Consider the following 24,772-nt stretch of genomic DNA (forward strand, 5'->3'; position numbering starts at 1 on the left):
AGGGTATGTCACATTTAGGAAGGAGCTGAATATTGAAGGTACATCACATTTAGGAAGGAGCTGAATTTTGAAGGGTATGTCACCTTTAGGAAGGAGCTGAATATTGAAGGGTATGTCACATTTAGGAAGGAGCTGAATATTGAAGGGTATGTCACATTTAGGAAGGAGCTGAATATTGAAGGGTACAGTCACATTTAGGAAGGAGCTGAATATTGAAGGGTATGTCACATTTAGGAAGGAGCTGAATATTGAAGGGTATGTCACATTTAGGAAGGAGCTGAATATTGAAGGGTATGTCACATTTAGGAAGGAGCTGAATATTGAAGGGTATGTCACATTTAGGAAGGAGCTGAATATTGAAGGGTATGTCACATTTAGGAAGGAGCTGAATATTGAAGGGTATGTCACATTTAGGAAGGAGCTGAATATTGAAGGGTATGTCACATTTAGGAAGGAGCTGAATATTGAAGGGTATGTCACATTTAGGAAGGAGCTGAATATTGAAGGGTATGTCACATTTAGGAAGGAGCTGAATATTGAAGGGTATGTCACATTTAGGAAGGAGCTGAATATTGAAGGGTATGTCACATTTAGGAAGGAGCTGAATATTGAAGGGTATGTCACATTTAGGAAGGAGCTGAATATTGAAGGGTATGTCACATTTAGGAAGGAGCTGAATATTGAAGGGTATGTCACATTTAGGAAGGAGCTGAATATTGAAGGGTATGTCACATTTAGGAAGGAGCTGAATATTGAAGGGTATGTCACATTTAGGAAGGAGCTGAATATTGAAGGGTATGTCACATTTAGGAAGGAGCTGAATATTGAAGGGTATGTCACATTTAGGAAGGAGCTGAATATTGAAGGGTATGTCACATTTAGGAAGGAGCTGAATATTGAAGGGTATGTCACATTTAGGAAGGAGCTGAATATTGAAGGGTATGTCACATTTAGGAAGGAGCTGAATATTGAAGGGTATGTCACATTTAGGAAGGAGCTGAATATTGAAGGGTATGTCACATTTAGGAAGGAGCTGAATATTGAAGGGTATGTCACATTTAGGAAGGAGCTGAATATTGAAGGGTATGTCACATTTAGGAAGGAGCTGAATATTGAAGGGTATGTCACATTTAGGAAGGAGCTGAATATTGAAGGGTATGTCACATTTAGGAAGGAGCTGAATATTGAAGGGTATGTCACATTTAGGAAGGAGCTGAATATTGAAGGGTATGTCACATTTAGGAAGGAGCTGAATATTGAAGGGTATGTCACATTTAGGAAGGAGCTGAATATTGAAGGGTATGTCACATTTAGGAAGGAGCTGAATATTGAAGGGTATGTCACATTTAGGAAGGAGCTGAATATTGAAGGGTATGTCACATTTAGGAAGGAGCTGAATATTGAAGGGTATGTCACATTTAGGAAGGAGCTGAATATTGAAGGGTATGTCACATTTAGGAAGGAGCTGAATATTGAAGGGTATGTCACATTTAGGAAGGAGCTGAATATTGAAGGGTATGTCACATTTAGGAAGGAGCTGAATATTGAAGGGTATGTCACATTTAGGAAGGAGCTGAATATTGAAGGGTATGTCACATTTAGGAAGGAGCTGAATATTGAAGGGTATGTCACATTTAGGAAGGAGCTGAATATTGAAGGGTATGTCACATTTAGGAAGGAGCTGAATATTGAAGGGTATGTCACATTTAGGAAGGAGCTGAATATTGAAGGGTATGTCACATTTAGGAAGGAGCTGAATATTGAAGGGTATGTCACATTTAGGAAGGAGCTGAATATTGAAGGGTATGTCACATTTAGGAAGGAGCTGAATATTGAAGGGTATGTCACATTTAGGAAGGAGCTGAATATTGAAGGGTATGTCACATTTAGGAAGGAGCTGAATATTGAAGGGTATGTCACATTTAGGAAGGAGCTGAATATTGAAGGGTATGTCACATTTAGGAAGGAGCTGAATATTGAAGGGTATGTCACATTTAGGAAGGAGCTGAATATTGAAGGGTATGTCACATTTAGGAAGGAGCTGAATATTGAAGGGTATGTCACATTTAGGAAGGAGCTGAATATTGAAGGGTATGTCACATTTAGGAAGGAGCTGAATATTGAAGGGTATGTCACATTTAGGAAGGAGCTGAATATTGAAGGGTATGTCACATTTAGGAAGGAGCTGAATATTGAAGGGTATGTCACATTTAGGAAGGAGCTGAATATTGAAGGGTATGTCACATTTAGGAAGGAGCTGAATATTGAAGGGTATGTCACATTTAGGAAGGAGCTGAATATTGAAGGGTATGTCACATTTAGGAAGGAGCTGAATATTGAAGGGTATGTCACATTTAGGAAGGAGCTGAATATTGAAGGGTATGTCACATTTAGGAAGGAGCTGAATATTGAAGGGTATGTCACATTTAGGAAGGAGCTGAATATTGAAGGGTATGTCACATTTAGGAAGGAGCTGAATATTGAAGGGTATGTCACATTTAGGAAGGAGCTGAATATTGAAGGGTAAGTCACATTTAGGAAGGAGCTGAATATTGAAGGGTATGTCACATTTAGGAAGGAGCTGAATATTGAAGGGTATGTCACATTTAGGAAGGAGCTGAATATTGAAGGGTATGTCACATTTAGGCAGGAGCTGAATATTGAAGGGTATGTCACATTTAGGAAGGAGCTGAATATTGAAGGGTATGTCACATTTAGGAAGGAGCTGAATATTGAAGGGTATGTCACATTTAGGAAGGAGCTGAATATTGAAGGGTATGTCACATTTAGGAAGGAGCTGAATATTGAAGGGTATGTCACATTTAGGAAGGAGCTGAATATTGAAGGGTATGTCACATTTAGGAAGGAGCTGAATATTGAAGGGTATGTCACATTTAGGAAGGAGCTGAATATTGAAGGGTAAGTCACATTTAGGAAGGAGCTGAATATTGAAGGGTATGTCACATTTAGGAAGGAGCTGAATATTGAAGGGTATGTCACATTTAGGAAGGAGCTGAATATTGAAGGGTATGTCACATTTAGGAAGGAGCTGAATATTGAAGGGTATGTCACATTTAGGAAGGAGCTGAATATTGAAGGGTATGTCACATTTAGGAAGGAGCTGAATATTGAAGGGTAAGTCACATTAAGGAAGGAGCTGAATATTGAAGGGTATGTCACATTTAGGAAGGAGCTGAATATTGAAGGGTATGTCACATTTAGGAAGGAGCTGAATATTGAAGGGTATGTCACATTTAGGAAGGAGCTGAATATTGAAGGGTACGTCACATTTAGGAAGGAGCTGAATATTGAAGGGTATGTCACATTTAGGAAGGAGCTGAATATTGAAGGGTATGTCACATTTAGGAAGGAGCTGAATGTTGAAGGGTACGTCACATTTAGGAAGGAGCTGAATATTGAAGGGTATGTCACATTTAGGAAGGAGCTGAATATTGAAGGGTATGTCACATTTAGGAAGGAGCTGAATATTGAAGGGTATGTCACATTTAGGAAGGACCTGAATATTGAAGGGTATGTCACATTTAGGAAGGAGCTGAATATTGAAGGGTACAGTCACATTTAGGAAGGAGCTGAATATTGAAGGGTATGTCACATTTAGGAAGGAGCTGAATATTGAAGGGTATGTCACATTTAGGAAGGAGCTGAATATTGAAGGGTAAGTCACATTTAGGAAGGACCTGAATATTGAAGGTACATCACATTTAGGAAGGAGCTGAATATTGAAGGGTATGTCACCTTTAGGAAGGAGCTGAATATTGAAGGGTATGTCACATTTAGGAAGGAGCTGAATATTGAAGGGTATGTCACATTTAGGAAGGAGCTGAATATTGAAGGGTACAGTCACATTTAGGAAGGAGCTGAATATTGAAGGGTATGTCACATTTAGGAAGGAGCTGAATATTGAAGGGTATGTCACATTTAGGAAGGAGCTGAATATTGAAGGGTACAGTCACATTTAGGAAGGAGCTGAATATTGAAGGGTATGTCACATTTAGGAAGGAGCTGAATATTGAAGGGTATGTCACATTTAGGAAGGAGCTGAATATTGAAGGGTAAGTCACATTTAGGAAGGAGCCTGAATATTGAAGGGTACAGTCACATTTAGGAAGGAGCTGAATATTGAAGGGTATGTCACATTTAGGAAGGAGCTGAATATTGAAGGGTAAGTCACATTTAGGAAGGAGCTGAATATTGAAGGGTATGTCACATTTAGGAAGGAGCTGAATATTGAAGGGTATGTCACATTTAGGAAGGAGCTGAATATTGAAGGGTATGTCACATTTAGGAAGGAGCTGAATATTGAAGGGTATGTCACATTTAGGAAGGAGCTGAATATTGAAGGGTATGTCACATTTAGGAAGGAGCTGAATGTTGAAGGGTATGTCACATTTAGGAAGGAGCTGAATATTGAAGGGTATGTCACATTTAGGAAGGAGCTGAATATTGAAGGGTATGTCACATTTAGGAAGGAGCTGAATATTGAAGGGTATGTCACATTTAGGAAGGAGCTGAATATTGAAGGGTATGTCACATTTAGGAAGGAGCTGAATATTGAAGGGTATGTCACATTTAGGAAGGAGCTGAATATTGAAGGGTACAGTCACATTTAGGAAGGAGCTGAATATTGAAGGGTATGTCACATTTAGGAAGGAGCTGAATATTGAAGGGTATGTCACATTTAGGAAGGAGCTGAATATTGAAGGGTATGTCACATTTAGGAAGGAGCTGAATATTGAAGGGTAAGTCACATTTAGGAAGGAGCTGAATATTGAAGGGTACTGTCACATTTAGGAAGGAGCTGAATATTGAAGGGTATGTCACATTTAGGAAGGAGCTGAATATTGAAGGGTACAGTCACATTTAGGAAGGAGCTGAATATTGAAGGGTATGTCACATTTAGGAAGGAGCTGAATATTGAAGGGTATGTCACATTTAGGAAGGAGCTGAATATTGAAGGGTATGTCACATTTAGGAAGGAGCTGAATATTGAAGGGTACAGTCACATTTAGGAAGGAGCTGAATATTGAAGGGTATGTCACATTTAGGAAGGAGCTGAATATTGAAGGGTATGTGACATTTAGGAAGGAGCTGAATATTGAAGGGTATGTCACATTTAGGAAGGAGCTGAATATTGAAGGGTATGTCACATTTAGGAAGGAGCTGAATATTGAAGGGTATGTCACATTTAGGAGGGAGCTGAATATTGAAGGGACAGTCACATTTAGGAAGGAGCTGAATATTGAAGGTATGTCACATTTAGGAAGGAGCTGAATATTGAAGGGTACAGTCACATTTAGGAAGGAGCTGAATATTGAAGGGTATGTCACATTTAGGAAGGAGCTGAATATTGAAGGGTATGTCACATTTAGGAAGGACCTGAATATTGAAGGGTACATCACATTTAGGAAGGAGCTGAATATTGAAGGGTATGTCACATTTAGGAAGGAGCTGAATATTGAAGGGTATGTCACATTTAGGAAGGAGCTGAATATTGAAGGGTATGTCACATTTAGGAAGGAGCTGAATATTGAAGGGTACGTCACATTTAGGAAGGAGCTGAATATTGAAGGGTATGTCACATTTAGGAAGGAGCTGAATATTGAAGGGTACTTCACATTTAGGAAGGAGCTGAATATTGAAGGGTATGTCACATTTAGGAAGGAGCTGAATATTGAAGGGTATGTCACATTTAGGAAGGACCTGAATATTGAAGGGTATGTCACATTTAGGAAGGAGCTGAATATTGAAGGGTATGTCACATTTAGGAAGGAGCTGAATATTGAAGGGTATGTCACATTTTGGAAGGAGCTGAATATTGAAGGTATGTCACATTTAGGAAGGAGCTGAATATTGAAGGGTACGTCACATTTAGGAAGGAGCTGAATGTTGAAGGGTATGTCACATTTAGGAAGGAGCTGAATATTGAAGGGTATGTCACATTTAGGAAGGTGCTGAATATTGAAGGGTATGTCACATTTAGGAAGGAGGTGAATATTGAAGGGTATGTCACATTTAGGAAGGAGCTGAATATTGAAGGGTATGTCACATTTAGGAAGGAGCTGAATATTGAAGGGTATGTCACCTTTAGGAAGGAGCTGAATATTGAAGGGTACAGTCACATTTAGGAAGGAGCTGAATATTGAAGGGTATGTCACATTTAGGAAGGAGCTGAATATTGAAGGGTATGTCACATTTAGGAAGGAGCTGAATATTGAAGGGTAAGTCACATTTAGGAAGGAGCTGAATATTGAAGGGTACTTCACATTTAGGAAGGAGCTGAATATTGAAGGGTATGTCACATTTAGGAAGGAGCTGAATATTGAAGGGTAAGCAACATTTAGGAAGGAGCTGAATATTGAAGGTACAGTCACATTTAGGAAGGAGCTGAATATTGAAGGGTATGTCACATTTAGGAAGGAGCTGAATATTGAAGGGTACAGTCACATTTAGGAAGGAGCTGAATATTGAAGGGTATGTCACATTTAGGAAGGAGCTGAATATTGAAGGGTATGTCACATTTAGGAAGGAGCTGAATATTGAAGGGTATGTCACATTTAGGAAGGAGCTGAATATTGAAGGGTATGTCACATTTAGGAAGGAGCTGAATATTGAAGGGTACAGTCACATTTAGGAAGGAGCTGAATATTGAAGGGTATGTCACATTTAGGAAGGAGCTGAATATTGAAGGGTATGTCACATTTAGGAAGGAGCTGAATATTGAAGGGTATGTCACATTTAGGAAGGAGCTGAATATTGAAGGGTATGTCACATTTAGGAAGGAGCCTGAATATTGAAGGGTATGTCACATTTAGGAAGGAGCTGAATATTGAAGGGTATGTCACATTTAGGAAGGAGCTGAATATTGAAGGGTATGTCACATTTAGGAAGGAGCTGAATATTGAAGGGTATGTCACATTTAGGAAGGAGCCTGAATATTGAAGGGTATGTCACATTTAGGAAGGAGCTGAATATTGAAGGGTATGTCACATTTAGGAAGGAGCTGAATATTGAAGGGTATGTCACATTTAGGAAGGAGCTGAATATTGAAGGGTATGTCACATTTAGGAAGGAGCTGAATATTGAAGGGTAAGCCACATTTAGAAACTAGGAAAAGGTGGAGGGGTCTCTGTTAATTAATGTATTCGCACATTAGAGAGGGATGCCTAAGTTCAGGAAACCAGGATGTAGAAGCGGTTTGGGTTGAGATGATGGCTGATAAAGACAAGAAGTCACTTGTGGGAGTGATGTACAGGCCCCCAAATTGTAACTACACAGTAAGGCAGAGTATAAAAGGAGAGATAATGGGAGATTGTCAGAAAGGTACGGTAATAATCATGGGGGATTTTAATCAACATATAGGCTGGAAAAAGCAGATGGGCAAAGGTAGCGTAGATGAGTTCATAGAATGTTTTTGGGATAGTTTCTTAGAACAGCACGTTCTGGAGCCAACCAGAAACCTGGCATTGTGCAACGAGATAGGGTTAATTGATAACCTCCCAGTGAAGGCAGCCCTAGGTAGCAGCGATCATAAAATGATTGAATTTTACCTTCATTTTGAGGGAGAAACGAATGCATCCAAGCCTAGTATTTTGAACTTAAATAAGGGCAATTATGAGGGTGTGAAAGCAGAGCTAGCTAGAGTGAACTGGCAAATGAGGTTAAGGGCTGTGTCAATAGGGGTTCAGTGACAGACATTGACAGAGATATTTCAGAATAAACAGAATATACACATTCCAATGAGAAAGGAAAATCCCAAGGGGAGGACCCACCATCCGTGGCTAATTAAAAAAGTTAAAGACAATATCAAACTTAAAGAAAAAACATATAATTACACAAAGACGGGTGGCAGGTCAGAAGATTGGAAAGAATATAAAACACAGCAAAGGATGACAAAGATTAATAAGGAGGGAAAAATTAGAGTATGAGAGAAAGCTAGTGAGTAATATAAAGACGGATAGTAAGAGCTTCTATAGATATTTAAATAAGAAAAGGGTTAACAAAGGGAGCGTTGGTCCTATAGAGAGTGCGTCTAGGGAATTGATAATAGAAAGTAGGGAGATGGTGGATGAATTAAACAGGTATTTTGCTTTGGTCTTCACTATAGAGGAGACAAGTAACATCCCGGAAATAGCTGTGAATCAGGAAATGGAAGGGAGGGAGGAACCCGGGAAAATTACAATCACCAGGGAAGTGATATTGAGCAAATTGTTGGGTCTGCAGGCTGACAAATCCCCAGGTCCGGATGGACTTCGCTCTAAGATCTTGAAAGGAGTGGCTGGTGAGATAGTTGATGCACTGGTTTTAATTTTCCCAAATTCCCTAGATTCAGGGAAGATTCCATTAGATTGGAAAATAGCAAATATAATTCCTTTATTCAAAAAGGGAGGGAAACAGAAAGTCGGAAACTAAAGGCCAGTTAGCCTAACATCTGTCATAGGGAAAATGTTAGAAGCTATTATTAAAGATGTCATAGCAGGGCACTTCGAAACATTCAAAGCAATCAGGCAGAGTCAACATGGTTTTGTGAAAGGGAAATCATGTTTAACCAATTTATTGGAGTTCTTTGAAGGAGTCACATGTGCTGTGGATAAAGGGGAACCAGTGGATGTACTGTACTTAGATTTCCAGAAGGCATTTGATAAAGTGCCACATCACAGGTTATTGCAGAAAATAAAAGCTCATGGTGTAGGGGGTAACATATTGGCATGGATAGAAGATTGGCTGGCTAATAGGAAGCAGAGAGTTGGCATAAATGGTTGGCAGGATGTGGCGAGTGGTGAGCCACAGGGTTCAGTGCTGGGGCTCAACTTTTAACAAGTTATATAACTGACTTGGATGAAGGTACTGAAGGAATGGTGGCTAAATTTGCTGATGACACAAAGATAGGTAGGAAAGTAAATTGTGAAGAGGACATAAGGAGGATACAAAGTGACATCGATAGGTTAAGTGAGTGGGCAAAAACCTGGCAAATGTAGAATAATGTGGGCAAATGTGAAATTGTTCATTTTGGCAGGAAGAATAAAAAAGAGGCTTATTATCTAAATGGTGAGAGATTGTAGAACTCTGAATTCAGATGGATCTGGGTGTCCCAGTGCATGAATCACAAAAGGTTAGTTTGCAGGTACAACAGGTGATTAGGAAAGACAATAGAATGTTATATAATGTGAGGGGAATTGATGACAAAAGTTGGGAGGTTATGCTTCAGTTACACAGGGCATTGGTGAGACCACATCTGGAGTATTGTGTACAGCACTGGTCTCCTTATTTAAGGAAAGATGTAAATAGGTGGGTTGTCTTATGAGGGAAGGCTGGACAGGTTAGGCTTGTATCCACTGGAGTTTAGAAGAGTGAGGGGTGACTTAATTGAAGCATATAAGATCCTGAGGGATGTTGACAGGGTGAGTGTGGAGAGGATGTTTCCTCTTGTGGGAGAATCTAGAACTAGGGGTCACTGTTTAAAAATAAGGGGTCGCTCATTTAAGACAGAGATGAGGAGAAATTTTTTCTCTCAAAGGGTTGAGTGTCTTTGGAACTCTCTTCTTGAAAAGGTGGTGGAAGTAGAGTTTTTGAATATTTTTAAAGCAGAGCTAGATAGATTCTTGATTAACAAGGGGGTGAAAGGTTATCGGGGGTCGGCAGGAATGTGGGATTGAGGTTAAAATCAGATCAGCCATGATCTTATTGAATGGCAGAGCAGGCTCGAGGGGCCGAATGTCCTCCTCCTGCTCCTAATTCATATGTTCGTGAAGGTCAGAGTGCAAGGGGTATAGGGGAGAAGGTCAGAGTATGAGGGACATGGGGGAGAAGGTCAGAGTGCGAGGGTTATGAGGGAGTGTGAGGGACATGTTGAGGGTGCCTGGGGCTTTGGAGTGGGCGGGGGAGGTGGAGTGTTTGAGGGGGGGGCGGGGGAATGTTGTCGTGGCTGCTGTGCAGACCGGACAGGTTGCAACTCAACCGGGTTAGGATCAATGTTCACGTGGGGTGATTTACTAGTGCCGTTCAGGTGGGTTGAAACGAACTGGGCAGTGGGTGGGAGCCAGGGTGCAGCACTGTGAAGGAGAAACAAGATGCAGGAAGAATTGGGAGACAGATGGCACTAGAGGAGACGGATGAAGAGGGAGTGTAATAAGGTCTAAGTTAGGCTTACCATGCATGTAAACACAAACCATGGAAAATAAGGTTGGTGAGCTGCAGCTGTAGATAACCAGAAGGGAATATGATCTCATGGCAATATCGGAGAGCTGCCTGAAGAAAGATCAGGACTGATACTGAGGGAATAGGGAAGAAATCCCATTCCCCCTTAGAAACAGGGATGGTGCCAGAGGGCTGGAGAATTGCACACGTTATACCCTTCATCTAGTAAGGGTGGAAGGATAAACCCAGCAACTACAGGCCAGTCCGTTTAACCTCAGTGATGGGGAAGCTTCTGGAAACAAAAGTCTGAGACAAAATTAAGGAAGGCCAGCGTGGATTTAAGGGAAAATCATGTTCAGCTAACTTGCTGGAGTTTTTGATGAGGTAAGGAGAGGGTCGATGAGGGTAATGCTGTTGATGTGGTGTACACGGACTTCCAAAAGGTACCTAATGAAGTGACACACAACAGGCTTGTGAGCAAAGTGAGAGTCCATGGGATAGAGGGGATAGTGTCAGCATGGATAGAAAGTTCTGAGTGTGACAGGAAACAGAGGGTTGTGATGAATGGCTGCTTTCGGACTGGAGGAGGAGTTCCCCAGGGATTGGTGTTCGGGCCCCTGCTTTTCCTGATATATATTCACGACCTAGACTTGGGTGTACAGGACACAAGTTCAAAATTTGCGGATGACACAAAGCTTTGAAGCGATGTGAACTGTGAGGAAGATAGTGAGAGACTTCAAGGGGATGTAGACAGTTTGGGGGAATGGACGGGGCAAGTGGCAGATAAAAGTTAATGCAGAGAAATGTGAAGTTATTTATTTTGGTAGGAAGAATGTAAAGAGGCAATGTAAAATAAAGGGTACAATTCTAAAGAAACAGAGGGCCCTGGTACAAATGTGCATAAATCATTGAAGCTGACAGAACAGACTCAGAGAGCGGTTTATAAAGCATACAGTGTCCTGGGCTTTATCAATAGGAGCATAGAGCACAAAGCAAAGTTATGATAAACCTTTATAAAACACTAGTTCAGCGTCAAATAGAGTATTGTGATCCGCTCTTGATGTCACACTCTAGGAAGGATGTGAAAGCTTTGGAGAGTGTGCAGGAAAGATTCATGAGAATGGTTTCAGGGATGAGGGACTTCAGTTATGTAGATAGATTGGAGAAGTTGGGACTGTTCTCCTTGGAGAAGGGACAGTTGAGAGGAGATCTGATCAAGGTATTCAAAATCATGAGGGATCTGGACGGATAGATAGGGAGAAACTGTTCCCGTTGGTGGAAGGATCAAGAACCAGAGAGAACAGATGTCAAGTGATTGACAAAAGAAGCAGTGGAGACCTGAGGGAACACAATTTTTCCCTAGTGAATGGTTAGGAGTGTGTGGAGGATGCAGGTTTAATCGAGACTTTCATATGAGAATTGGATAATTATCTGAAGGGAAAGATTTTGCAGGGCTATGGAGAAAAGTCAGGAGAGTGGGGATAGGTGTGTTGCTCTTGCAGAGAGCCAGCATGGACAAGGCAGGCCGAATGGCCTCCTTCTGTGCTCTAACCATTCTATAATTCTAAGTCCATATAAACCATATGAACATGAGCATCACTCTCATCAACGATCAGTTACCTCAACAAAAACTCAAGAAAGCTAGTTTAACAAATCCATGCTGGCTTTCCTTAATTAACCCACTCTCGTCAAGTGACTGTTAATGTTATCCTGGCTCCTCATTTCCCAAGCCTTCCCCAACCCCAAGGTTAAACAAGTGGGACACAGCAATCTGTTCTGGGCTCAGGCTAGACTTGGGGATATGGTGCACATGGGAATTCTCTGCTCTCTACTTCACAAGCTGAACTTTTATTGCACATTTAGGATTTGACTGTGAGCTTTAAAAAGTATAAAAGAAACTGCAAGTTAGCTAAGCTACCTACTTTACAGTGCAGTTAACAGTCAATCAGCTAAAAGTGGTTTTCTGAATAGATGATCAATAAGCAATAAGCAGAGTTAGATATTGCAAACTGAGTGTGAGTCGTTAACTTTGTTCAAGTAGAAAATAAGTAACTAAGGAAGCCGGTGCCTGGCAGGCTGGAGGTGCTGATGGGACAGGAGGTGATGGAGAGAAGGGTTGAGAAACCTACCTGTGAGATCTGTGCCCTCGGGGAACATAAGAAGCTGCAGAGGATGCTTGATATCACACAGGTAGTCCAACATGTCTCTGAGGTACTCCTGGTCCTCTTCCCAATTCCTCCGGACAAAGATAAATGCTGCCATCTGCATTGCCCAGCCTGAAAGGGAAACAAAGCAGAGTGAGCAGAGGGAGAGGGGGGATTGGCAAAGGGAGAACAACTGGGGACTGTGCAGAGAGAGGCCGAGAGAGCGAGAGACAGCGGAGAGAGTGAGCGAGAGCGAGAACAAGAGACAGCGAGAGAGACAGAGAGAGAGAGACAGCGAGAGTGAGAGCCAGCGAGAGAGAGAGACAGCGAGAATGAGAGACAGCGAGAATGAGAGACAGCGAGAATGAGAGACAGCGAGAATGAGAGACAGCGAGAATGAGAGACAGCGAGAATGAGAGACAGCGAGAATGAGAGACAGCGAGAATGAGAGACAGCGAGAATGAGAGACAGCGAGAATGAGAGACAGCGAGAATGAGAGACAGCGAGAATGAGAGACAGCGAGAATGAGAGACAGCGAGAATGAGAGACAGCGAGAATGAGAGACAGCGAGAATGAGAGACAGCGAGAGAGACAGCGAGAGAGACAGCGAGAGAGACAGCGAGACAGAGAGAGAGACAGCGAGTGAGAGAGAGACAGCGAGAGAGAGCAAGAGCAAGAGAGTGCGAAAGCAAGAGCAAGAGAGAGCGAAAGTGAGAGCAAGAGAGAGCGAAAGCGAGAGCGAGCGAAAACGAGAGAGAGCGAGAGAGACAGCGAGAGAGAGACAGCGAGAGAGACAGCAAGAGAGAGAGACAGCAAGAGAGAGAGACAGCAAGAGAGAGAGACAGCGAGAGAGAGAGAGAGAAAGACAGCGAGAGAGAGAGAGACAAGAGAGAGCGAGAGACAGCGAAAGCGAGAGCGAGAGACAGCGAAAGCGAGAGACAGCGAAAGCGAGAGCGAGAGACAGCGAAAGCGAGAGCGAGAGACAGCGAAAGCGAGAGCAAGACAGAGAGAGAGCGAGAGAGACAGCGAGAGAGACAGCGAGAAATAGAGAGACAGCGAGAGAGAGAGAGACAGCGAGAGAGAGAGAGACAGCGAGAGAGAGAGAGAGAGACAGCGAGAGAGAGAGAGACAGCGAGAGAGAGAGAGAGACAGCGAGAGAGAGAGACAGACAGCGAGAGAGAGACAGACAGCGAGAGAGAGACAGACAGCGAGAGAGAGAGACAGCCAGAGAGAAAGACAGGGAGACATGGGAGAGAGAGAGACAGGGAGCCTCTCTTGGTGATGAACATTGAAGTCCCCCACCCAGAGTACATTTTGCTCCCTTGCCACACTCGGTGCTTCCAAGTGATGTTCAACATGTTCATCAGCTGAGGGAGGGTGGTACGTGATAATCAGCAGGAGGTTTCCTTGACCATGTTTGACCTGATGCCATGAGACTTCATGGAGTCCAGAGTCGATGTTGAGGGCTTCCCAGGGCAACTCCCTCCTGACTGTATACCACTGTGTCACCACCTCTGCTGGGTCAGTCCTGCCGGTGGGACAGGACATACCCAGGGATGGTGATGGAGGTGTCTGGGACATTATCTGTGAGGATGACTATGTCAGGCTGTTGCTTGACTAGTCTGTGAGACAGCTCTCCCAATTTTGGCACTAGCCCCCAGAAGTTAGTAAGGAGGACTTTTATTCCTTTCTTGTGACTTTGTAGTGGTTTGATACAACTGAGTGGCTTACTAGGCCATTTCAGAGACAACCACATTGCTGAAGTCACATGTAGCCCATTTCAGTTAAGACCATAAAACATAGGAGCAGAAATTAGGCCATTCGGCCCATCAAGTCTGCTCCGCCATTCAATCATGGCTGATAAGTTTCTCAACCCCATTCTCCCGCCTTCTCCCCGTAACCTTTGACCCCCTTACCAATCAAGAACCTATCTATCTCGGTCTTAAATACACTCAATGACCTGGCCTCCACAGCCTTCTGTGGCAATGAATTCCATAGATTCACCATTCTCTGGCTAAAGAAGTTTCTCCTCATCTCTGTTCTGAAAGGTCTTCCCTTTACTCTGAGGCTGTGCCCTCGGGTCCTAGTCTCTCCTACTAATGGAAACATCTTCCCCACGTCCACTCTATCCAGGCCTTTCAGTATTCTGTAAATTTCAATCAGATCCCCCCTCATCCTTCTAAACTCCATTGAGTATAGACCCAGAGTCCTCAAACGTTCCTCATATGTTAAGCCTTTCATTCCTGGGATCGTTCTCATGAACCTCCTCTGGACCGTCTCCAGGACCAGAACATCCTTCCTGAGATACGGGGCCCAAAATTGCTCACAATATTCTAAATGTGGTCTGACCAGAGCCTTATAAAGCCTCAGCAGCACATCCCTGCTTTTATATTCTAGTCCTCTCGAAATAAATGTCAACATTGCATTTGCCTTCCTAACTACCGACTCAACCTGCAAGTTAAGAGAATCCTGGACTAGGACTCCCAAGTCCCTTTGCACTCCAGATTTCTGAATTCTCTCCCCATTTAGAAAATAGTCTATGCCTCTATTTTTCCTACCAAAGTGCATGACCTCACACTTCCCCACGTTGTATTCCATCTGCCACTTCTTTGCCAATTCTGCTAACCTGTCCAAATCCTTCTGCAGCCTCCCCGACTCCTCAATACTACCTGTCCCTCCACCTATCTTTGTATCATCTGCAAACTTAGCCAGAATGGCCTCAGTTCCTTCAGGGCAGATGATTTCCTTCTTTAAAGGCCATTAGTGACCCAGATGGGTGTTTACAATCCACAATGGTTTCACACTCATAATCAGACTTTTAATTCCAGTTTGTTATTGAGTTCAAATTCCACCTGGGTCCCCAGAGCATAATATTGTGTCTCTGAATTACTAGTCCACCAACATTATCACTATGCCAACACCTCCCCTGCCCTGGGAGTGTTTGATGGGGACAGTGTAGAGGGAGCTTTACTCTGTATCTAACCCCGTGCTGTACCTGTCCTGGGAGTGTTTGATGGGGACAGTGTAGAGGGAGCTTTACTCTGTATCTAACCCCGTGCTGTACCTGTCCTGGGAGTGTTTGATGGGGACAGTGTAGAGGGAGCTTTACTCTGTATCTAACCCCGTGCTGTACCTGTCCTGGGAGTGTTTGATGGGGATGGTGTAGAGCGAGCTTTACTCTGTATCTAACCCCGTGCTGTACCTGTCCTGGGAGTGTTTGATGGGGACAGTGTAGAGGGAGATTTATCCTGTATCTAACCTCGTGTTGTACCTGTCCTGGGAGTGTTTGATGGGGACAGTGTAGAGGGAGCTTTACTCTGTATCTAACCCTGTGCTGTACCTGTCCTGGGAGTGTTTGATGTGGACGGTGTAGAGGCAGCTTTACTCTGTATCTAACCCCGTGCTGTATCTGTCCTGGGAGTGTTTGATGGGGACAGTGTAGAGGGAGCTTTACTCTGTATCTAACCCCGTGCTGTACCTGTCCTGGGAGTATTTGATGGGGACAGTGTAGAGGGAGCTTTACTCTGTATCTAACCCCGTGCTGTACCTGTCCTGGGAGTATTTGATGGGGACAGTGTAGAGGGAGCTTTACTCTGTATCTAACCCCGTGTTGTACCTGTCCTGGGAGTGTTTGATGGGGACAGCGTAGAGGGAGCTTTACTCTGTATCTAACCCCGTGCTGTACCTGTCCTGGGAGTGTTTGATGGGGACAGCGTAGAGGGAGCTTTATCCTGTATCTAACCTCGTGTTGTACCTGTCCTGGGAGTGTTTGATGTGGACAGTGTAGAGGGAGATTTACTCTGTACCTAACCCCGTGCTGTACCTGTCCTGGGAGTGTTTGATGGGGACGATGTAGAGGGAGCTTTACTCTGTATCTAACCCTGTGCTGTACCTGTCCTGGGAGTGTTTGATGGGGACAGTGTAGAGGGAGATTTACTCTGTATCTAACCCCGTGCTGTACCTGTCCTGGGAGTGTTTGATGGGGACAGTGTAGAGGGAGCTTTACTCTGTATCTAACCCCGCACTGTACCTGTCCTGGGAGTGTTTGATGGGGACAGTGTAGAGGGAGATTTACTCTGTATCTAACCCCGTGCTGTACCTGTCCTGGGAGTGTTTGATGGGGACAGTGTAGAGGGAACTTTACTCTGTATCTAACCCCGTGCTGTACCTGTCCTGGGAGTGTTTGATGGGGACGATGTAGAGGGAGCTTTACTCTGTATCTAACCCCGTGCTGTACCTGTCCTGGGAGTGTTTGATGGGGACAGTGTAGAGGGAGATTTACTCTGTATCTAACCCCGTGCTGTACCTGTCCTGGGAGTGTTTGATGGGGACAGTGTAGAGGGAGCTTTACTCTGTATCTAACCTCGTGCTGTAGCTGTCCTGGGAGTGTTTGATGGGGACAGTGTAGAGGGAGCTTTACTCTGTATCTAACCCTGTGCTGTACCTGTCCTGGGAGTGTTTGATGGGGACAGTGTAGAGAGAGCTTTACTCTGTATTTAACCCCGTGCTGTACCTGTCCTGGGAGTGTTTGATGGGGACAGTGTAGAGGGAGCTTTACTCTGTATCTAACCACGTGCTGTACCTGTCCTGGGAGTGTTTGATGGGGACAGTGTAGAGAGAGCTTTACTCTGTATCTAACCCCGTGCTGTACCTGTCCTGCGAGTGTTTCACGTGGACAGTGTAGAGGGAGCTTTACTCTGTATCTAACCCCGTGCTGTACCTGTCCTGGGAGTGTTTGATGGGGACAGTGTAGAGGGAACTTTACTCTGTATCTAACTCCGTGCTGTACCTGTCCTGGGAGTGTTTGATGGGGACGGTGTAGAGGGAGCTTTACCTAACTCCGTGCTGTACCTGTCCTGGGAGTGTTTGATGGGGACAGTGTAGAGGGAGCTTTACTCTGTATCTAACCCTGTGCTGTACCTGTCCTGGGAGTGTTTGATGGGGACAGTGTAGAGGGAACTTTACACTGTATCTAACCCTGTGCTGAGATTCCTCTTCGGTTAAAAACAAAGCAATGCATTTTCGAATGATGCTAAGTTTTCAGTTGAGGGGAAGTTAGAGAGAATTGGCTGATAAGACAACTTGTGACACAGATTGTTAACAGCGTTGGCAGCGAGCTGAGCGTTTCCTGTTCTAAGAGTTGTAAAGTTTTGAGATGTGAAGAGGTGGCCGGAAGGTTTCCAGTAAATTACTGAGAGCAGAGAAACCGCTGCAGTGAAAAGCATGAAGTCCTGTAGCAGAGCAGATCGGAGCCACCCTCCTCCTGTGGTTTCCGTGCAGTCTGTGCATACAGGCAGAGAGTGGGAGGTGGGCCTGGTGCAGGCGGGAGGTGAAGACTATCATGACGGAGCCACAGCCTATCCTCACAGAGGACTCGGGCTTTTAATAACTCCATCACTCCATTTGCAAACACATTCAGTGTGTTTCAGTAATTACGCATTAGCCTAGGACTCACACGTCCTTCCTTACGGGGTAAGAATCACTGCCTTTTACACTGTCCCCATCAAACACTCCCAGGACAGGTACAGCACAGGGTTGATACAGAGTAAAGCTCCCTCTACACTGTCCCCATCAAACACTCCCAGGACAGGTACAGCACAGGGTTAGATACAGAGTAAAGCTCCCTCTACACTGTCCCCATCAAACACTCTCAGGACAGGTACAGCACGGGGTTAGATACAGAGTAAAGCTCCCTCTACACTGTCCCCATCAAACACTCCCAGGACAGGTACAGCACGGGGTTAGATACAGAGTAAAGCTCCCTCTACACTGTTCCCATCAAACACTCCCAGGACAGGTACAGCACAGGGTTAGATACAGAGTAAAGCTCCCTCTACACTGTCCCATCAAACACTCCCAGGACAGGTACAGCACGGGGTTAGATACAGAGTAAAGTTCCCTCTACACTGTCCCCATCAAACACTCCCAGGACAGGTACAACACGGGTCAGATACACAGTAAATCCTTTGGCTACTAGTTTGCATCTCAAAAGTTGCAGTTCTTGCAACAGGAAGTATGCCGTTTGCTTCTGGCTCCGATTAGCAGCTTTGGCCACAGGGTTTTAACTTTAGACATCGAGCTGGTCCCTGCCAGCTCCTTGGTCAAGTTGCCTAATTAGTTACTCTTTCCCTATGGACCTGTACAGTTCCCATTTGATTCTTTATAACTTTTTCAAAATTGTTCTTGAATTTTCCCAGGCAATAAAGATCAGACCACAACAAATCACTGTGAGAAAACGTTTCTAAATGTTAGAAACTAGCAGAATGGATAAGGGGGAACTGGTGGATGTGGCATGTTTTGATTTTCAGAAAGCTTTTGATAAGGTCCCACACGGGAGGTTAGTGAATGAAATTAGAGCACATGCAATTAGGGGAATATACCCGGTATGGATTCAGAACCAGTTAACGGACAGAAAACAGAGAGTAGGAATAAATGGGTCATTTTCAGGCTGTAATGAGTGGGGTACCATAAGGTTCAGTGCTCGTCACAATCTATATCAATGATTTGGAAGTGGGGATTCAATGTAATATTTCCAAGTTTGCTGATGACACAAAACTAGGTGTAAGTATGAGTTGTGAGGAGAATGCAGAGACACTTCAAGAAGATTTGGAGAGGCTGAGTGAGCGTGCAAGAACATGGCAGACAGAATATAACGTGGAAAAATGTGAAGTTATCCACTTTGGTAGGAAAAACAGAAATACAGAGTATTTCTTAAATGGTGAGAGGCTGCCAAGTGTTGTACTCCAAAGGGACATGGATGTCCATGTTCATGAGTCACTGAAAGCTAACATGCAGGGACTGCAAACAATTAAAAAGACAAATGATATGAAAGGATAAGAAAGGATATGCTTGCCATAGAGGGAGTGCAGTGAAGGTTCACCAGACTCATTCCTGGGATAGCTGGATTGTTGTATGAGGAGAGATTGGGTCAACTAGGCCTGTATTCACTGGAGTTTAGAACACTGAGAGGGGATCTCACTGAAACATATAAAATTCTGTCAGGGATGGACAGACTGGATGCAGGGATGATGTTTCCTCTGGCCGGGGGGGGGTGCTAGGATAAGGGGTCACAGTCTCAGGAAATGGGGTAGACCATTTAGGCCTGAGATGAGGAGAAACTTCTTCACTCAGAGGGTGGTGAACCTGTGGAATTCTCTACCACAGAGCACAGTGGAGGGCAAGTCACTGAATATGTTTAAGGAAATAGATAGATTTCTGGACTCTAAAGTCGTAAAGAGGTGTGGGGAGAAATAGGGAGCATGGCGTTGAGATAGAGGCTCAGCCGGGATCATAATGAATAGCGGAGCAGGCTCGAAGGGCAGAATGACCTACTCCTGCTCCTAGTTTCTACGTTTCTATGTTGGCCTTTATTACAAGAGGATTTAAGTCTAGGAGTAGTGATGACTGACTGCAATTACATACAGCCTTGGTGACACCACACCTGGGGTATTTTGTACAGTTTTGGTCTCCTTACCTAACGAAAGATATACATGGCACAGAGGGGGTGCAACAAAGGTTCACTAAACTCATTCCTGGGATGGAGGGATTGTCCTATGAGGAAAGATTAAATAGACTGGGCCTTTATTCTCTGGAATTTAGAAGAATGAGGGGTGATCTCATTCAAATATCAATAATTCTTACAGGGCTCAACAGGGTAGATGCAGGAAGGATATTTCCCCCTGGCTGTGGGGGGGTGCGGTATAGAACCAGGGGACACAGTCTCAGAATAAGGGGCAGGTTATTTCGGGCTGAGATAAGGAGGAATTTCTTCAGTCAGAGGGTGGGTGGTGAATCTTTGGAATTCTCTACCCCAGGGGGCTGTGCAAGCTCAGTCATTGAGTATGTTCAAGACTGAGATCGATAGATTTCTACATGTTAAAGACATCGAGGGACACGGGGAACATGCAGGAAAGTGGTGTTGAAGTAGATCAGCCACGATCTCATTGAATGGCGGAACAGAGTCAAAGGGCTGAATGGCCTACTCCTGCTCCTATTTCTTATCTTCATTTCCCATCAGGTTGCCTCTGAGTTTTTTGCCAATCACCTTAACCTGCAGATTCTGGTCAGTCACCCTCAGGCACCGAATACAGTTTCTCCATACTTTGTTTTAAATTGAAACTGTTCATAATTTTCAACACCACTATTAAATCTCCTCTTCATCTTTTCAGCTCTAAGGAGAACTATCCTAGCTTCTCCAGTCTCTCCACGTTAACTGAAGCCTCTCGTCCCTGGTACTGTTCAGGTCAATCTCTCCTGTACTCTCATTAAGGCCTTGACAACCTCCCGAGATTTGGGGTCCAGGATTATTTTATTCGTTCCTGGGATGTGGGCGTCATTGGCAAGGCCAGCATTTATTGCCCATCCCTAAATGCCCTTGAACTGAGTGGCTTGCGGAGGGCATTTAATTGCCAACCACATTGCCGTGGGTCTGGAGTCACATGTAGGCCAGACCAGGTAAGGACAGCAGATTTCCATCCCTAAAGGACATTAGTGACCCAGATGGGTTCTTACAACAATCGCTGATAGTTTCATGGTCACCGTTACTGGGACCAGCTTTATATTCCAGGTGTATTTTTAATTAATTGTATTTATTAATTAAATATAAATTCCCACCAGCTACCAAGGTGGGATTCGAACCCATGTCTCCAGAGCATTGTCCTGGGCCTCTGGATTACTGGTCCAATGAAATTTCCACTATGCCACCATCTTCCAAGAGTAGAAAGGTTCCTCTACACTGTCACCATCAAACACTTCCAACACAGGTACAGCACGGGGTTAGATACACAGTAAAGCTCCCTCTACACTGTCCCCATCAAACACTCGCAGGACAGGTACAGCACGGGGTTAGATACAGAGTAAAGCTCCCTCTACACTGTCCCCATCAAACACTCCCAGGACAGGTACAGCACGGGGTTAGATACAGAGTAAACCTCCCTCTACACGGTCTCCATCAAACACTCCCAGGACAGGTACAGCACAGGGTTAGATACAGAGTAAAGCTCCCTCTACACTGTCCCCATCAAACACTCCCAGGACAGGTACAGCATTAGGTTCATTTACTCATTGGAAATCCCTCACGTGGGTTGTAGGAACATTAGAACTAGGAGCAGTCGTCCATTCAGCCCCTGAAGTCTGCTCTGCTATTCGATACCCTTAGGGCTGCTGATCAGCCTGAACTCCACTTTCTCACCCTGCCCCCCAATTGCCCTCGAATCCCTGAGTCCATCCCCAGCCTTAAATATATTCAACAATGGAGCATCGAGCAACCTCTGGGGTAGAGAATTTCAAACACTGACAACCCTCCGAATGTAGGCATTTCTCTTCAACTCTTTTTTAAATCCTTGGCCCCTTATCCAGTGACCGTGCCCCTGTGTTCTAGGTTCCCCGGCTGGAGAAACAAGCTCTCAGTGTCCACCCTGTGAAGCCTCTTCATAATCTTGTATGTTTCAATGGGATTACCTCATACTTCTGAACTCCAGGGAATATAAACTCAATTTACTCAGCCTCTCATCATAAGACAACCTTCCCATGCCAGGGTCCAATGGAGTGAGCCATCACTGTGCAGTAGCAGCAGCAGCGTTCACTACACGCTCGTCTTGCTTGTGGTCTCGTCCTGCTGACCCCTCCCTCCCCCACCATCCCACTCACAGCTCCTCCCGCCACCCCCTTTCCTACACCCTCACTCACACCAAGGGTTGGAAGAGGGTAGCAGCGGGGGAGCGGGAGGGGTGGAGAGCAGGAGGATAAGTAGATTTAAGAATTAGCACGTTAAGAGAACTCGAGCAGTTCTGCTCAACACATAGAGCCTGGATCAGATGACACTTGGTGTACTGTATACAGTTACTGACATGTTCCTCTTTTATCATTTGTTTTGTGTTTTACTTATCAGGATACCTTTTTGAATAAATAAAATCACAATGAATCCATAAGATTTTTTACAATTCTATTTGTGGCTAGTTTAAAATTTTCTAATATCCCAACCAGCCCTCACTATTTTCTAGTGAATACCACTGTTGTACCACCTCCAATATGAAGTGTATCTCTCCTTAGATGTAGAGACCAAAACTGTGCGCACTACTCCAGGTGTGGTCCTATACAGTTGGAGGGACACTTGCTTATTCCTGTCCTCCGATCTACTTGCAAGAAAGGACAGCAAGCCATTTGCCTTCCTCATTGCTTGCTGCACCCACATGCTAACTCTTTGTTCCTTGCACCAGTCCACTCAAGTCCCTTCGCACATCAAAATTTACAAGTTTCTCCACTTTTAAAAATTATTCGACTTTTCTATTCTTAGGACAAAAGTGAATAACTTTACACTTCGCCACCTTATTACCCACTCACTGAACCTGTCAGTAACTCTGTACAGGCTGAGGATGATTCTCCTGTATGGATGGCTGGGTTTAGGTGGGAAGTCAGCATTGGCTGTGGGTTTAGAGAGCAAAGCTCCTCCTACATGGTCTCATCAAATACGTCAACCCGAGGCTCATTCACACAACGCAGGCAGGCCCAACTGCCCTGTCCATCCCTCCGGCACAGCCCCCTGCCCTTGTATCTGTGATTGGGTAAGCGTCCAGCAGTCAGGTGCACTAACCAAAGCCCGGAATGGATTTGAGGGATGACTTGAGGCAGATCTTTTCCATTCTGAGGTAGCTGTATCGCAGCAGACAACTCCACAGATACATCCAGTCCAGGCGTGTTCGATGGTTCATGATGATCACACTGCGCTCACCAGGCACGAAGCCATCCCCAGTGATGACCACTCTCACACCAAGCACCATCTCCAACAGAGCCTGGCAGAGACAACAAGGGAAAGACGAGAGGGTTAAGATGGCTGAGGAACAAGCTCAGGAGAAATCCGGGAGAATGGGAACGAGGTTATCTAATTGAAAACAGGAGCCAGATTCAGCATCATTCACCGAGAGATGCTCACTTACCACAGGAAGGGTGAGCCAGATAGCAACAATACGCTCAGTGATCCAGCGATAACAGGCCGGGGACAGCAGCATGATGGGAAGAAAGGGAGCCAACATGAAGATACTGCCAAAGAAACTGCTAAAGAACAGCAACAGCAGGATGAGAGTTCCCTTCAATGACAACATGCTGCAAAACAAGAGCAAGATAGTCAACAATAAGCACATCAGGGCAGGAAAGCCACTCACACGAGGGACAGGTCTGTCACTGTATAACACTGGGTGCAGAACTGGTGGGAACAGGTCTGACACTGTATAACACTGGGGTACAGTGCTGGTGGGGTACAGGTCTGTCACTGTATAACACTGGGGTGCAGAACTGCTGGGGACAGGTCGGTCACTGTATAACACTGGGATGCAGAACTGGTGGGGACAGGTCTGTCACTGTATAACACTGGGATGCAGAACTGGTGGGGACAGGTCTGTCACTGTATAACACTGGGATACAGTGCTGCTGGGGACAGGTCTATCACTGTATAACACTGGGGTATAGTACTGGTGGGGACAGGTCTGTCACTGTATAACACTGGGGTACAGTACTGGTGGGGACAGGTCTGTCACTGTATAACACTGGGGTATAGTACTGGTGGGGACAGGTCTGTCACTGTATAACACTGGGGTACAGTACTGGTGATGACAGATCTGTCACTGTATAACACTGGGGTACTGTACTGGTGGGGTCAGGTCTGTCACTGTATAACAATGGGGTACAGTACTGGTGGGGGCAGGTCTGTCACTGTATAACACTGGGGTACAGTACTGGTGGGGAACAGGTCTGTCACTGTATAACACTGGGGTACAGTACTGGTGGGGGCAGGTCTGTCACTGTATAACAATGGGGTACAGTAGTGGTGGGGACAGGTCTGTCACTGCATAATACTGGGGTACAGTACTGGTGGGGATAGGTCTGTCACTGTATAACACTGGGGTACAGTACTGGTGGGGACTGGTCTGTCACTGTATAACACTGGGGTACAGTGCTGCTGGGGACAGGTCTATCACTGTATAACACTGGGGTATAGTACTGGTGGGGCCAGGTCTGTCACTGTATAACACTGGGGTACAGTATTGGTGGAGAAGGGTCTGTCACTGCATAACACTGGCGTACAGTACTGGTGGGGACAGGTCTGTCACTGTATAACACTGGGGTACAGTACTGGGGGGGACAGGTCTGTCACTGTATAACACTGGGGTACAGTACTGGTGGGGACAGGTCTGTCAATGTATAACACTGAGGTACAGTACTAGTGGGGATGGGTCTGTCACTGTATAACACTGGGATACAGTACTGGTGGTGACAGGTCTGTCACTGTATAACACTGGGGTACAGTACTGGTGGGGACAGGTCTGTCACTGTATAACATTGGGGGACAGTACTGGTGGGGACAGGTCTGCGACTGTATTACACTGGGGTACAGCACTGGTGGGGACAGTTCTGTCACTGTATAACACTGGGGTATAGTACTGGTGGGGACAGGTCTGTCACTGTATAACACTGGGGTA

The 24,772-nt window shown here is 44.7% G+C and overlaps 1 protein-coding gene across 1 annotated transcript in view; it reads right to left on the reverse strand.

Annotated features, from left to right (window-relative positions):
- The window catches only part of lclat1 (lysocardiolipin acyltransferase 1), a 113,262-nt gene that overhangs the window by 71,019 nt on the left and 17,471 nt on the right, over positions 1-24,772 (reverse strand). Inside the window, exons 2-4 of the mRNA XM_041188215.1 lie at positions 23,234-23,399; positions 22,891-23,089; positions 12,285-12,431 (exon numbers count right to left, since the gene is read on the reverse strand). Coding sequence (XP_041044149.1) covers positions 12,285-12,431; positions 22,891-23,089; positions 23,234-23,398 — 511 coding nt within the window. The 5' untranslated portion in view covers position 23,399. The remainder of the gene's footprint in view (positions 1-12,284; positions 12,432-22,890; positions 23,090-23,233; positions 23,400-24,772) is intronic.

Source organism: Carcharodon carcharias, chromosome 5, assembly GCF_017639515.1.
Source record: "Carcharodon carcharias isolate sCarCar2 chromosome 5, sCarCar2.pri, whole genome shotgun sequence".
In the NCBI taxonomy this organism is placed as follows: domain Eukaryota; kingdom Metazoa; phylum Chordata; class Chondrichthyes; order Lamniformes; family Lamnidae; genus Carcharodon; species Carcharodon carcharias.